The sequence below is a fragment of the Sitodiplosis mosellana genome, unplaced genomic scaffold (assembly GCF_009176505.1).
Source record: "Sitodiplosis mosellana isolate CC-2019 unplaced genomic scaffold, AAFC_SMos_1.0 Smas_scaffold_6226, whole genome shotgun sequence".
NCBI lineage: Eukaryota > Metazoa > Arthropoda > Insecta > Diptera > Cecidomyiidae > Sitodiplosis > Sitodiplosis mosellana.
This window is the reverse complement of record NW_022601467.1, coordinates 20,977,831-20,995,117: the sequence shown is the minus strand read 5'-3', so window position 1 is coordinate 20,995,117 and position 17,287 is coordinate 20,977,831. Positions and strand designations below refer to the sequence as shown.

The 17,287-nt window shown below is 37.7% G+C and overlaps 1 protein-coding gene across 1 annotated transcript in view; it reads left to right on the top strand.

The window, feature by feature from the left end:
* Positions 1-17,287, top strand: part of LOC129578841 (uncharacterized) — a 125,666-nt gene that overhangs the window by 45,950 nt on the left and 62,429 nt on the right. The window contains exons 7-8 of the mRNA XM_055468023.1: positions 1,719-1,804; positions 2,000-2,118. Of these exons, the coding sequence (XP_055323998.1) occupies positions 1,719-1,804; positions 2,000-2,118 (205 nt within the window). The remainder of the gene's footprint in view (positions 1-1,718; positions 1,805-1,999; positions 2,119-17,287) is intronic.

Below are 17,287 nucleotides of genomic sequence, written 5' to 3'. Positions count from 1 at the left end.
ATCCAAACTTTGTTTGCCTATTGAAGCGATTTAGCAGATTTTTTGTTGTTGTTCGTTCTTTCGTCCCCTCTGATAAAAACGTGCCAGGCACAACGCATTGCACCATTGAAACAGGAATCAGTTGGTGTTTTTTGTGCATTTGGTTCGAAACAAAGAATTCAATCTAAAATTAAGCCCGTTTGATGATATTTTTTTATCCTCTCGTATTCCGTGTCTCATTTGAAAGGGAGAAAGAATGGAACAATAAAAACAGTCAATCGATGGCGTTGAAAGTTTTATTCCATTATGACAGCTTTATTCCCAGAGGACCGCATCTTTTATATATGGCAATTTTCATAACGTTTCAATATGCCGATTTTTAAAATCGAAAAAAAAAACAATATTTTCCCTCCCTATTCAATATTTACACTTTGAAATGTGACCGGCGGAACGAAAAGCACAGAGACATTTATCAATATATTTAATCATATGCAACCATTAGTTTTCTAAATGAAAAATACATTTCCTGCCCATTTTTGGATCGTTTATATTGATTTATCTATTTTTCTTTGGACTCGGAGTTTCCAAAATTCTTATGAACATTTTCGGTTCACACGTATATACATATACATTATCCAAAATCGGATGACAATCCATTTTGATCTAGTAGAGAGAGAACCATGAGATCGGTCATTGTTTATTTTGCATCTGGTGCCGAGGTAAATGACCGTATTAAAAAACATGTATAAAATTGTTGGGGAAAAAAACCACGGCCCCTCTACAACAACGGCAAAAAAAATAACGGTCACCGAGCTGATTTTTATGTGGAGTGAAAGAGAGAACGAAAGAGCGAGCGAGCGAGCGCAAATGAAATTAAAAAACAGTGTTCATCTGCATTTATTAAACCAACCGAAAACATGGTTGCATGTTATTCGAAGCGAGAAAAACGAAAGGTGAAAATTAAACGAGAAAAAAATAAACAGCACAAAAATGAATTTAGTGCTTATAAAATTTGATTCGCGATAAACCGCATTTCGTATTTTCAGCAGAGATAGAGCGAAAAAAAAGAGAAGCAAGGGAGTAGCGCTAGTATTTCAACCCGAAAAAAAGTGTCCATATTGAATTACATCGTCCCGATTTTCGACAATTTGAAGCTTTCGTTAGAACGTCGAGGGCTTTCCCTTTTATCGCTTTCCGAGTATTTTAGCTTCGAAACGCGCGCTCCCTCCCCCCATTCTCTCTCTCACCCTCTCTCGCTGGCTGAAATTCTCCTTCCAATGCATAACTCCAAACCAAAAACTGTGCTTAATTTTTTTAGTTTTTAATAATCTAGACGGAGAGTTTGATAGCTCGAATGGTGTATGCGATTTTCCGAACACATCCATTTTATATGTGCTATAGCATTATTCAATTCGATTTATGCACTGAGAAACTTTTTAAATGGCATTCAAGGCAGTCAATTCATATGGGTGTGCAATGTGCATTGGCTCTTGGCTGTGATAAGTGAAAAGCTACAGCAAAGATCATTGTTGGCAAGGAAGAAAAAATAATAATGAATAAATAAATGTAACGTTTGCATCTAAAAATGGTTGGGCGAATTTGGTTCAATATTCACATCCAATGTGTATTAAAAGTAGCTCAAATATTTATCATTTTCTTTTGTTCCCATTGCATCTCTTCCCGCTCCATTTTTACACCATCCCATGATGAACACGGGTATGCGCGTGTGGCGCTTGCAGTTGCTGATAGTTTGTCGATTCCGCAGTTTACAAAGCATTCATGGATTGCATTTTCGGCGTTGCGAGGTGCTTACAAGCATGTTCAGGTAAGTCAAGCCAATGTTCAACATGAATACCATCTATCTATATATAAACTTCATAATATTTGCGAATTGCAATGCACTTAAAAACTCTTTCTATTTGAAAACTTGGCTGGAAAGTGCATTCCATGCAATTATTTTCGTTTTCAAAAGATTAATGGAAGCTATTCTTTGCATCTCTTTTTTTTCCCTTCTGCACAGTTGTACATTGAGTTCAAGCCCGAGTCGAGCAATGGAATTATTCTGTTGACCGGGGAACGAGATGATTTGTCCGGTGACTTTTTGGCCGTACTCATTGACCAAGGCCACATCGAATTTTGGTGAGTATAATCTTGATTCGCTCCAATTGAACGTATACCATTCAACATTCAAGCTGATAAATACAATGCTTGTTTCATTATAATTGATTGATTGCGAATCGCTGCAACATTGAATGGGATTCGTCGAATGAGCTCTTGAAGCGCAACATTGAAATACTACTCTTGGATCACGAATCCAATTCAAAATAACAAAAATAGAACCTTAAACAAAAACGAATGAAAATCCAAATCTATAAAAGCTAATAACGAACATTATTATATCTGAAATCAAATAAATTGGGAGCAAATGCACCACCGGAAGAAAAACGTCCGAGAAAAAAAATGCGCATGTTATTAACGCAAATGCAACATTTTATTTGCTTTTTATTGTTATGTGGGGTTGATTTCGTTCGATTATATTCCATCGTGCTGCGGACAGTTCAAAAAGGTTGTGCATTTCATCATTTTGTTATGAATGCGGTGTCGATTCGGTAATATTATTATGAGTTGAAATTGCTATCAATTTTTCATCAAATAAATTCCAATCGACCCAGCAATATGCCACACAGCAAATTCAAATAAAATATTTGTTTTTACGGTTGATAAAGTGCGATGTTCGTGTTAGTGTGTGTGTGTGTGTGTACGGTGTTCGCGCGTGTATACTAGTATGTACAGACAGCAACGGTGGCGGTATGCGTGCGTGACATGTATGTATTCGCATTCATCAGTTTCACCGTTACATGAGGCGAAAATTGTGAGGCTAGAAAAAAAAGCGCCATAAAATCTGTGTGCATGAGCTTAAATAAACACATTACAAATTCGCGGCAATGCACATAAACATAGGCAAACACATACGCACGCACCATCACTAATATATTTGAACAAATCAACCAAAAACATTCGGCTTCGTTGCATATCGCGAGTATCGAGGCGCGCGCGATCCAAACGGAAAAGGATCGGCATTCAACAAATTGGAACGATATTTTATTTAGCTATTTTGTTTGCTTACGTTTGCGTGTTGTTTTGTGTGCTGTGACGATGAAGCGCATGGATGTGTGTGTGTGTGTGTGTTTGTATGTATATTTTCTGTGTCTATTTGAGTAATTTGCAAACATTTTTCGTGGTACGAATTCAATTTGGTTCATACATCACTCTATTTCAAAGTATATATAAAATAGACTAAAGAACACCGATCCCCGATAAATGCCAACATGCATACATCGTTGTGCATTGGCACGTTTTGTCGGTGAGAGAATCATCCCGGACCAACAGCAGCAGCAGAGACGACCACAACGGCACTGAGAAAAAAACGGAAAATTCAAATTACATAAAATAATGTGAAAGTAAAATAAAACATCTCTTTCATGTACTTCGCTATCAAATGAACAAAATGTTCACCACAAACACGCTGAACGGCACGACAAAAGCTAATAAGTGAATGCCACAATACAGCGCTTTCACATCGGCATTATTCGCATTGTTGTGCTCATTTTATCCGGTTTCGTCAATGGTTTACTCCTGATGCTGCTGCTGCTGCTGTTTTCGTCGTCGTCATTGGTGCCGTCATCACCATCACTGCTGTTGCTCTTGTTGCTGTTGACTAACTCGCTTGCATCCAGATTTCGCACATGGGAAACTCTTTCAAAAGGCAAATAAATAAATAAGCTAGCACAAAAATTTAACGCTTCATTCTTATGCAAATGCTAGCGCATTATATTGTTGCGCCCAAATATGACAGTCAACGGTCCAACACACGATTCATATCTAACTTGCATTTGTCAGCTTTACAAAATGCGTCTATTTATTTAGTTTGATTTTGGGAAAATAGCGAAAACAGCATTTGCTTCGTGCCAAAATATGAATCTTTATTTGTTCATTTGCTGAATTTGTGTGTCACGTGCGCGCTCGCTCACACTATCGCACGTTCGTATTCGTATTCGCTAATGCTTGAGAACTGGAGTGTCTGAAAATTATTTATTGGATTGCAATAAATATTTATTTACAAGGTTTTTGGGGTGTAAGTTGCTAATTAATGATTAATGAAGCATGTACTATGGCTGCGAGCGCTTCGAATATATACGCAATGGCATGAAGAGATATAGTGTGAGGCAGAGCAAGTGAAATGCGTTGTGCAGAGCCATAAAATGTGTTCACTTTGACTCGAAATTGCACAACGGCTTCGGCCACATCCACACAGTCGCATGCACACTCAGAGATACCGTTTCATGTATCGAGAAAATGAACCGTTGACTCAAAAGGGTTGCGCGCGTTTAATCAACCAGATACCGATTTAATTTTAATACACGGCGATGCACAGAATCACAATCTTTAGCAATTCAATTGATCTCCTTGCCAAAAGCTCCAAAATATTTGCAGTATGCCGCAGTTTAACGCTATCACTGCGGCACGGTCTATTCGTACGGTAAAATTTACGTTTAGCCTCACAGGCTATTCGTACGGTGAATTTCAGAATTTCGTACGAATAGATATAGAGACTAAACGTACGGATCGTACGAATAATTTTTCTCCGTATGTTTAGTCTCCATGTCTATTCATACGAAATTCTGAAATCCATCCATATAAACGAAAAAAATGATTCTGTTTCGAAGAATGGTAGCAATAACCGACCGATCAACTGTTTTGAACCCAAAATTGCCGAATAAGCAATTATTATTGTTCACGCAGACAGACCGAGTTGATTTTTGCACTTGAAGACAGTACAATCAATCAGTTTGATTTCAATCATGATTTGCAGCCCAAACACAATTCACCATAAATGAGTAATCAAATTGGTTTGTTGTTGTTGTTTTTTTGTTTATTGCTACCATTCTTCGAAACAGAATCATTTTTTTCGTTTATATGGATGGATTTCAGAATTTCGTATGAATAGACATGGAGACTAAACATACGGAGAAAAATTATTCGTACGATCCGTACGTTTAGTCTCTATATCTATTCGTACGAAATTCTGAAATTCACCGTACGAATAGCCTGTGAGGCTAAACGTAAATTTTGTACGATTTTTATCGTACGAATAGACCGTGCCCTATCACTGCTGTACTCTAATCGGCTAACAACTTATACATACTTACACGAACGAACGAAATTCAAACGAATCGCTGTTTGAGCAGCAGATTGCATGCAGATGCTATAATATAATCTTATATAGAAAAAATATCTCAAACGAAGCAAATTATGAAGAAAGAGCAATATCAATTTGCTATGGATTCGAACAATTAAGTAGTGGGATTTTACTTTCAGTAATTAAAACTTGCTCAGCATAAGCGTAAACAGTATAGTTAAAGTAATTAAATTTCTTGAGCAAGTTTTCTATGGGCCCCCCCCCCCTCTCTCTCTCTCTCTCTGTGTGTGTGTGTGTGTGTGCATGTTCAGAAAGCGAGAAAAAAACGCGAGAGTTGTGAACGGATGGAATAAAGCAGTGAAAAAAAAAGTGAAACGAAATTAAGGGGAACGATTGTCATAAAATGCAATCGGTGTGTGCGTTGTTATTAGCCATATGCTAATAGATTTGGTTGAAACATTAATGTAAAAACAATTACGATCCATTAAAAATCATAGTACTGTGTCCAAAAAGTAAGGTGACATTGCATTTAAAATTTAGCGCGCTGGGGAATTTGAAAAAATCCTTTTATTTTTAGGTTGGTAGGACTGTCTTTGACATCCCTGCCAAATTACACGTCAAAATATTCATTAGTGTTTGAGATACGCTTCGTTTTGTGGACTGCTAAAAGTGAATTTCTCGTTTTTTGCGATGTCGAAATGTGTTGATCAAAGAATTTGCATTAAATTTTGTTTGCGGAATCAATTTTCTGCTGCGGATCCGTTGAGGATGGTGCAGAAAGCCTTTGGTGATGAGGCTATGTCGAAAAAAAATGTTTACAAGTGGTATAGTGAGTTCCAAGCAGGCCGTGAATGTGTCGAAGACGAAGAGCGTGCTGGGCGACCATCAACCTCAACCGACGAAGCTCACGTCCAAAAAATTAAAGATTTGGTGTTGGAAAACCGTCGATTAACGATTAGAGACCTTGCTGATGATATTGGCATATCGAAAGGCTCAGTCAATACCATTTTGAAGGATGTTTTGGGCCTCAAACGCGTCAAATCTCGACTGGTACCGAAATCATTGAATTTTTTGGAAAAAAGGTGTCGAGTTGACGTGTGTGAAACAATGCTTTCTGACTACATTGACAAGACGAAATGCATGATCACTGGAGACGAGACTTGGATCTATGCTTACGACCCGGAAACAACCGACCAATCGAGCGAATATCGTGCCAAAGGTGAGCCGAGACCAAAAAAACCGCGCCAAAGTCGCTCAAAAATCAAGGTCATGTTGACTGTTTTCTTCGATTATCGGGGTGTTGTGCATTATGAGTTCCTTCCCCCGGGTCAAACAGTCAACAAGGAATATTATTTGAGTGTTATGCGTCGTTTGCGTAACGCTATCCGCCAAAAGAGGCCGGAATTGTGGAAAGACAACTCTTGGTTTTTGCACCATGATAATGCATCGTCTCACAATGCGATCATTCTTCGTGAACATTTCGCCAAAAACTCGACTCATATCGTTCCACAACCACCGTATTCACCTGATTTGGCACCGTGCGACTTCTGGCTGTTCAACAAGCTCAAAAGACCGCTCCGGGGACACCGTTTTGAGACGATAGAGCAGATTGAAGCCGCAGCGAAGACGGAGCTGAGGGCCATCCCTGAAGTCGACTTTTTCAACTGTTTCGAAGATTGGAAAATCCGTTGGCATAAGTGCATTGTATCGGGAGGGGATTACTTTGAAGGCGATGAAATTGATTTGGAAGAATAAATAAAGAATTTTCAAAATAAATGCAATGTCACCTTACTTTTTGGACACAGTAGTAATAATCGTATTAATGCATCCGAATGAACAATAATTATCCGTGGCACACGAAGCCCGAGCACACTTTTTCTCATCATTTTTCAAAGCTAGTATATATATATATATATATATATATATATACAGTCATGGACAAAATTGAGCGTACGCCTATAAATTTTGTGTTTTATTTTTTCCAGTAACTTTTCATCTCAAATGTAATATATCAATGGGAAGTACATAAAAAATCAATAATATTGGCAATTTTGAACATCTAAATTGGCCGGCCAATAGGCGGCTTATGGCTCTCGGTAAAAATGGCCAAAAATTCAACTTTTTCTCCAGCCGTTCGATTTGAAAAGTTTAAATGCAGTTTTGAAGGCCTTCAGGAGCAGATACTTTTAAACGCTGAAAACTTTCGGATCGGCTTCAATTTGGGCAAGTTATGGCCGTTGGAAAACCCAAAAAAATTTTGACGAAAATTTTCGTACGCCTATAACTTGGTTAAATTGTAACCGATTTCTATGTTTTATACTAATAAAATTATCTTCATTAAATGGGCTTTCCAACGACATATGACATTTCGCAATCAAACGCTTGGTTTAATTTTTCGAAAAAAATCGGCCATTTTTCCAACGGCCATAACTTGGCCAAATTGAAACCAATCAGAAAGTTTTCAGCGTTTAAAAGTATCTGCTCCTGAAGGCCTTCGAAACTGCATTTAAACTTTTTAAATCGAACGGCTGGGGAAAAAGTTGAATTTTTGGCCGTTTTTACCGAGGGCCATAAGCCGCCTATTGGCCGGCCAATTTTGATGTTCAAAATTGCCAATGTTATTCATTTTTCATGTACTTCCCATTGATATATTACATTTGAGATGAAAAGTTACTGGAAAAAATAAAACACAAATTTATAGGCGTACGCTCAATTTTGTCCATGACTGTATATTCATCAATAAATATACGATAGATTCGATGATTGGGGTATGGATTATATATGACATTGAGTGTATGTATTTCGCTCCCCGGGCATCGCGTTAGCAGTCTAATCAAAAGTCAACACAAATCTCAATACATATAGACACATAAATGTATATCAATTGTATATCAATCAGTCAAGACTTCGATCTACTCGAAATTTGTACCAGCGATACCCGATGATTTTCCGGGGTTGCTCAACCATTTTTCAGATTGAATAGAGTAACACACATTCGAATCACTTCGATTCAATTATGTATCCGACTCACTCTGTTTCTTCTACCCATGTGGTTTGCTTTGGGTGCGTGCGTGCGTGCGTGCGTGCGTGCGAGTGTATATCGAGGCTTATGCATTGATTCTGGCGAAAAGTGTATGGTTTGAATATTTGTGTTGCGCAATCGTAGGTAGCTGGTGTTTGCTTGTCAATTGGTCAATTTCAAATATAAATCTAAATCTAAATCGTGTTTAGCGCTCGCTCGAAATCATTGAATCGATTTTGGATTAAATTGTACCACATACATGCGATACCAGCAACTTACCAATATATGCGACAACGTACTGCCATATGAACGTATGGCTATGAAAGCTCATATTCACTTATTTCATACAATATTAAGGAATATTTCGATACGTAGAACAGCGATAAGCTTCAAATCGATGGTGTGTTGTACGTATAGTTGAATTGATCTTCGACTTATGCTTTTTCGGAGCGGTTGCCGGTGTGCTGTGGCTGATTTCCAATCCATTTAAAACACTTGAAACAATTTCATGCAACGACCGCAACGACGAAACCAAATCAAATGAATCCGAAAAACGGAAAGTATATTTTTAGATTACTCTTTGATTCGAGGCAACAGTCACATATGCACCGCACATGTTACAAATAACGATAATGCTTGCAATTCTATTAATATATATACACACACACGCACCCGCAGAGGAAAAAAACCGTTTCACTCGCATTAAATGGTGTCAACCGCAACATTCGGGATGGTTTTTTTTTTGCGGAATCACACGAAAAACCAAATCTAACCGAAACCGTTTGGTAATTTTTTGGAAAGAAAAATGCGTAAATTGATGTTATTTGGCCATAAATGAGGGAGGAATGGCTATTTATAATGTTGTCATCGTACCAAAATGGCTACACATACTTAATTGTCCGAACGTACAACTCTTCAATTCATTTCGAATTTCGGGACGAAAAGAAAAACAAAAGCGGATCAAAGAATCATATACAATTTTCCAAAAGCACCATTTGATGAACACAGATGAGACTCACGCTCGCTTACTCTTGCTCACCCGCTCGTGCTCGCTCCCACACAGTTCTAACGCACAGAACACATTCGCATATCAAACGAGCGTGCACACAAAATAATCACATTAACTTAATGCTGCATATTATACATGCTCTCGATACAAAACACCGAGAGCAAAATACTTATTTTATGCGAGTAGTACCACTATATTTCCACATAAAATACATTTGTTACGATGGTGCGACATGTGCTCTTCATGTATTCGAACAGAGCTGTATTTGAAGCGTGCAAAACCAATCGTGGCTGAGTGAGCGAGCGAGAAATGTGAGAACGATTGACCAATTTCTCTTTCATTTGTGAGTTGTTGCAAAGCAGCTTTTTGATTTTGAATCCAATTGTTTTTGTTCTGTAACTGTGTGTATGATTAGTGCACAATGGATTGCGATTCATACGTATGGGTGTGTGTGTGTGTGTGTGTTTGTTTGTCTACATCTTACTTATCGTTTGGACGGAAAAATTCATTTATACAAACACGGCCAAACATTTATTTTCCATTAGTTTTGGCGAATTTGCTGCTTGTGGCTGTTCGTTTCTTGCACAATTTGAAGTTAGAGTGTGTATGATATGCTTCTTATTTCTCTCATTCGGCTTCCAATATCTGTTATCTCGGCAATGCGCTTATTGCGTATAGTTCAGTTGAATTGAGCTGAGTTGAGTTTTGAGACAACAAAATGAATGGAACGACTTGTGTGTGCTTTGCGGAGAAAATGCGCGCGATATTGTAGCATTAGATGGGTGCGATATGTGTCGAATGCTTGTCGTTGTTGTGGTGGTATGTATGTGAGAATTAATGCGAAAAAACACCGAATATACACACTATAATACACCGAAATAGGGTTGCAGATCCGTTGCTGCGTAATGATAAAGTAAAGCAGTAAGAGAGGAGAAGGAGAAGTAAAAAAACCAACGGCAACAACAACCACCCAAATACAGATGAGAAAAAGAAATGAGACCGTGGGAGTATCATCAATATCGTGTTACAAAAACCATAGACATTCACGTTGACGTCGACAACTTGAATTTCATTTGATCGCTTTAATGAACTGTAGCTTTATTTTATTTGTCGACGATAAATTTCAGGCCTACACACTTGTGCGCGTGAGGCGATGAGTGTGCTCGCGTCTCTCCAATTATGGCAATGTTTTGCCTAAATATTTTTAGCATGAAATTAAAACCGAGAGTGAAAATGAATTTTTGTTCCGCGAACGAAGTTCGTCAATGCCATGACGGAAGATACTCACACACACACACACACATGCACGCACTGTTGGCATTTTTGTGTTGAGCGAAAAATTCTCTCGTTATTTCCATGACACACAAAATGTCAAATTAAATGTGTATAGTCCATAAGAAATCCCTTTTAATGAAATGATATTGTTGTTTATGCGAGACTATGTTAAGTGATTCAACATTTATGCACACTGAATGCGGTTCATTGTACGCATCGTTTCCAACCTCTTCATCGTTTTTCTCCTTATTTAAGCAAAGAACTTAGGCGCAACAAAAATTCAATTCAGCACAACAAGAATCGGAACATTTTGAAGATTATGGCCTGTCATTTGTGCGGCTCCGTTGCGCATCGCTTCTTTTTGAATTTATGAAAATTGCAGCCAAAGAATTTTTGAAGATGAATCCACACAAACTCTCTCTCTCTCTCTCTCTCTCTCTCTCTCTCTCTCTCTCTCTCTTTCTATCTCAAAGCCCATGGTTGGTGCAGAACGAATGGAGATATCCAGCATATAATCTTGACTATTTGTTTAATGTGCCACAATGCCATATTGTGTCCGTTGCTGCAAATAATACTTGACCATTGGACTTTCGGCAATTTATGTGTGAATGCCAACCGAATTCAATTTGTTTAAATACAAAAGAAGTTCACACCATTTAGACGCATCATTTTCAACCATTTGCTTGCGAAATTATTTTCAAATTAAATGGCCTTCAAACAACATCAAATATATCGAACATTTGAACAGCCATTCAAATATCCGGCCTCGCCATCCGAAGACAACCTTCACCGTCGTCGTCGTCGTCGTCGTCGTCGTCGTCGTCCTCGTTGTTGTCGAACCATGAGAGCGGCAAACGTCTTGTAAATACAATTAAATATCTTACTGTTCGTTTGACTTGCGATTAGATTTATTTATGTTTGCTGACAAATGGCCTGGAGGCAGTCATTCCATGTTTTCCATATTATAAATTAACAATTACCGTCGATCTCTCGTTTATTCTATCCACCGCAATAGTGTTATGCGCTACCGTATTATGCTGCTCACTCATACTCGTGCCCAATGAACGAATTAGCCAAGCAATATACGGTGAATACCTTTTCTTGACGATGGCTCATTCTTATGTATTCACCTTGTTTATTCATTAGCTTTTGACCATGGATCTGGGGTGGACGGGTGTGTGTGTGTGTGAATGGCTACGGGAAATTCCATAAAACAAAAGAAAACCAAGGCAATTATTGATTTTTCCAACAGAATGAATATCATAGTTTAACAACCACCAAATTGGTAGCTAAACTTTGTGAACGAACCAACAACAAAGTGTAAACTGCAATAATAATTTCAGAAGACATTGTACGGATTCTTTGAGTTTCTTCGATTCTTGCAAAAAGGCAGGAGATTTGGTCTGACTTAAGTTGCAAAAATAACGAGAAAATTAATGATTCGGAAATTGGAAATTGGAAATGGTTGGAAACAGCCAACCGTACAATTTGGTGGTGAAAAGTATCGCAATATTTCCATCAATGGCAAACCACAAATGACAGACAGCCCAATGATAAGAGGCTATAGAAAGAAACGAAGCGGTCTTAGCTTAAATTGTTCGGTAGATGTATAATAAAATAAATACGCAAATATACGACAAACAACAACGATGTGAAACACTGAACTTTTGGCCAGAGCATAATGACAGATAGTGTGGATGCGAGAGAGTTTTCCACTAAGAAACACACAGAGAATGAGCAAATTTGAGAGCTGGAGAGCAAGTGTCTCTGGCGGAAATAATTAATTCGATTAAATAACTCGGTTGAGAAGATGGCGAAAGGCTATTTCCCAGTGTCGAGCGCCACTCTTCGAATATCAACGCATCAACTCGTTTAGATTGACAAAAGCCCGGAATAAATAAAACTGAAACCGAAACTGAAACTGAAACTGAAACAGAAACAATGCAAGCACGAAAACTGACGGGAAAATCATAAATTGGAAACGAAATGGGAACTAAATCAGATGATAATAAACCGTTGACCGTGGGGCACACAAAGTGTCAGTAGAATAGAAATGCGGCAGCATGCAAAATGATAAAGAGAAAACGAAACCAAACTGAACGAACGAAAGAACGACCAATGTCAAGCGGGTGGCAAGGGAAAAAGGGCCACCGCACAACTTGGAATTAAAGATTATATTTATATGAATTTTAGTAGTGAGACGCTTTCCGGTTTGCAATTTAACTCCATCAGTTTAACTGGCAAGCTTTGCGATGTCATGAAAACGGTAACAACAAAAATGCATTGTATTTTGTTGCGGGGGCCAGATATGTATTTTGCTGGGACTCTCTGGTAAAATAGAGGAAAAGAGAGAGAGAGAGAGAGAGAGAGAGAAAACGCGCGCCAGGGCCAAAACGACATCACAATTTGTATTCATACAGCCTGCGCTAGTCATGTTGAACACATGAGTTCCGTTTTGCCTTCCGTATATTCGTCGGATTCCGCTCTTCTGCTTGTCATCTGCCGATTCAGTGAGCTTCGTGTTCTCTGTGTGTGTTTGTGTTTTTATTCGTTTTTCATTTTCCCCATGTCGTGTTCAGGGTGTATTCCTTTCATTCTTTCGCTTGCTTTTGATTTTGTCCGCGTATGATACTTGGAATGTGCTCCCGAAAAAATACCAAACATTTCATAAGTAGAGCGATGCAAAGTTTTTTATTTCACGTTTTTTGCTCCCTCTTTTGCTCTCTCCACCGTTCGCTCCTTCACTGCTGCTCGTTGCAATGTTACAATTCAACTGTTGAAAATGTTCATCCTTAATTTGAATCTCAGCGGAAGTGGTGCAATACAACGCATGATATCCAAGCCGCAAGGAATCATATTCTTAGCGCAAATCATATGTATGGGAAAATTTAAATAACCGAAAACTTTTGCATCGGATTTTATTCGGCGAATCCGTTTCATGTCAAATTACAAATAATTCTTTCTGATTCTTGTTCTAGTTCATGTTCATACTCATGTTGCGACACTGCCATAGCCTGTGTGCATTACGCTTTGAGAGTTTTTCGACCGTTTTCTCTTTCGTCTATTTCTGTTGTTGTTGTTGTTTTTCCCCCTTTGTACATTTAATTCGTATCCATGCAGTACATTCACAATGATGTCTCGGCAAAATTAAATAACCAATAACTCAGTTTAAATTGTAACCATCATAATTTCATTCGAAATGTACAATTCATACAACTCAATGATTTTCATTCGTTCTTACAAAACAAACATGTAATGGTCTTTCCATCTCTGTGTGTGCCTCTGTCATGCTTCATTTCCTCTTTTGAGCTTAGTATTTGACGAGCACAGTCGTGATAAATGTTTCATCTTGTGTTCTGTATCGAATGCAAATGCTTAAATACACTGCTTTCATCATCATCATCATCATCATATGGCAATCACAGTCTGTATGAATTCCCATTTAAATGAATAGTTTGTGTTTGGATTTCTCAACGGATGTCAGAGCTTATTTAAATTGAATTTACCTCAAGACCATTGAGTGTATCACAAAATGATATACGTTCGATATAAATTTGTGTTGATTAATCAAAGGCAATGTCCATCGTGCCAATATACACACAAAATCAAAAACACAAACCACACTTTTTCAACGGAAGCTTTTGCATTGACATTTTCCATGACTCTACAGCTTCTTTTTTTTCTCATCATATTCACGTCAACAAAATGAACACAGGACCACAAAATGCACGTTTCAAGGCACTTTTTTCCTCTCATTCGCTCCCCCTCTCTCCCTGTTTAGTTTACTGACAAGAAACCCAACAATAACAAAAAACGACGAGCGAAGAACGAAAAAACTTTAAACATTCTTCACCTAATTGCTCTGTTTTATTTCATCGCAATCATTTCTCATTATAATGATCTTTTAGTTCATCTATTCGGTGTTTATTGTGCGCTTTCCGCTTTTTTCCTCCGTGTTCCCGGTTTCACCAAGGTGGATTATGCATTCATAAAACGACCGCTTGAAATATGTTTCCTATGCTACTTTTGTCCCTTTTTTTTCAAACCCAAGCAAGCTCGATCTTTAAAAATGAATAAAATGCTGATTTTTCTTCCACCGACCAAGATAAACTGAAATTAATCATACATCTGGCACACGCTTGTTGCGCTTCGACTTTCAATTCATACCGTGTAGACCGCCACCGTGGATTCGTACAAGAAATTGAAAACATTTCTCTTCGGTTATTGTGATATGGAGAAATATAAATTGAAGACACTCAATCTTGATAGCCGATAACAATTTGTATAACTGTCGATCTTCGCCACACAATTTTTCCCATTCAAATTGGATTTTGTATTGGTTTGAGTTTGCGTTTGAATGTATATGTGTGGGCGATTTTCCCAAGGCGCTTTCTACAAGTATTTCGCGATTATTGTTACCATTAAAATGGTAACCATATTGTAGGTTTTTTCGATGGCTGTTTGCAGCTAACCTGAAGCTGTCAATAAGCTTCAATACTTGGTGTTCAACAATAGACGTTTCTGTCAAAAAGTTTTACCATGCCGCAGTTTTTTTTCTCGCATTTTTTTCCTGATATGTCCTTCGTGCGCTTGCTTCTTCTACGGCCCAGTCTTCTCCTCCTTCTCCTTTTTCTTCTTCTTTTTTGTCGTTTGTATATGTAAATATATTTTCTCTAATCTTCTTTGGCCACGAATGCTAACGGCCAGATCCGTCAATTTACTGGACATTTAATCGTGTTGAACATGCTGTCGGATAGAATGGGACCCATGAAAATTAAATGACAATGTGGTAACGATCGAATCGAGTCTCATGACGAAAATGAATGCGCGTGATGAGTTGACGAGACTTCCATTCGAAATGCGAACAAATAAGCAACGGGAATGAAAATGAACGACTCTCTCTCGCTCCCCTCTTTTCTGCTTATCTGCGCGGATTTTATTCGACGATTGTTTATCCATGAATGATGATTTCAGGCCAACACCAACTGTATGCAATGTGAATGATTGAGAGGATTTATTGAGGAAATTCGATGGAAAAAAATCATAACGAAAAAGAAGAATAATAACGCAGAAACTTGAAAGCCGCTGTGTATCTTGATCGATTAGTTTATTAAAGACGCATTGCATTTGTTTGCGCTTTTCCATTATTCGACACCATTATTGCATACAATCTGTTTACATTATTTCGATTTTTTTCTCTCTCGTTTTTTCCCAATACAAAAACTGTACACAGGGAGAGATAAAGAGATGGATAGATAAAATAGACGAGAGACAGAATCGAATCTGTCCGTGATTATTTGATTCGCTTCATTTGCAAGATATTAAAAGCATATTCGCACTATTTTCCGTGTGTCAGTGCCACGCTTACGTTTCGCCTTTTTTTTATTTCATGCTTATCTAGATCTACCTTCTTTTTTTTCTTCTTCTCGAAAACACTTCGAAATCGTTTGACTTTATTTGGATTCATCACTCGCTTAATATTTATTTCGAATCAAAATCATCATAAATGCAAAAAGATTTACATGAAGAAAAAAAACGCTCGCACACTCACCCTCCCAAAGATACTTCTATTCATAATGCTTCGTAAGCATGACATGAAACATTGATGTACACCGTGTTTTTTTGCTCTTTGAATCGAATGAAAAAAACACAATTTTTTCTCTTCACGAAGAAATTGAATGAATCGTTAGCCAACAGCAGATAGCGAATTGTGTCTATAAACATACAGAATTCGCGTAAATTCTGGATTTTCGTTGAAAAAAAGAAACATCAATAAATTTTTCAACTCACGCCTGACACAACAGCTCCAAATGAGCCACACGGCTAAGTACTCAATTTTGTTCGCATGTATAACATTATAAAGTCATGGATACGGAATCACATTTTACGGCAAAAATGTCTATTTATGTCCACGAACAGTCGGTAACTTCTGGTATGATAGAAAGAAAAAGATGTGAACATAAAAAAGGCAATAAAAATCAATACTGATTTATATTGCTTTAGCCAACGTGCGCAGAAAAAAATGAATCTTTTATGGCATTTGTTGTTCGTTAGTTGAAACTTGGAAAAATTGCACCTTTGACGGAATTTGTCAGGAAAAATGTCCCTCAAATATTGAAATATTTCCCAAATTCTCTATCGATGTTTCACGAAAAGTTGATTACTGCAACTTTATGGCATTTTTCCAATCAAAATCTCCATACTTTCTGATGTTACTTAAATATGTCTTCATTTGCAAAAAAAACCTACTGCTACTACATCCATTTTCAGTAAGCAACAACAAAATCAAACGCTGTTCTATTGCACTGGTCTCGGATATTTGTGTCCACAACATGCTATGCTTTGCTTGGAAATAGTGGCGAACGCTTGCACATTGTTAGCACACCCTTGTGAGACATTTCTCCAGTCAATGACAGATAGCTGAGTTTCTATGCTCAGCATATATCCTCAGCTATCTGTCATTGACTGCATTTCTCAAAAAGTTACTTACGTTAAGACAAAATATCCGAGAGTATTTCATTATTAAATGGTCTTTTATGGAGTAGAAAAAAAGCATAATAGAATGTTAACAGAATACAATTTGACACGATGATTAAAATAAGAGTTGCTTATTTTTATTTTTTATTTCTGTTTCTTCTGGTTGTGTCTGTTCAACACACACATATTGTCAACAGTGGCTTAAGAAGCGAATTAAAAAAATGAAAATGGGATTATATGATGATAGAAATTAGTTAGTTTATTGCAAGAATGAACATTGTGCGGTTGTCACTGCAGAGATTTTCAGCAAGAAATTCTTAAAATA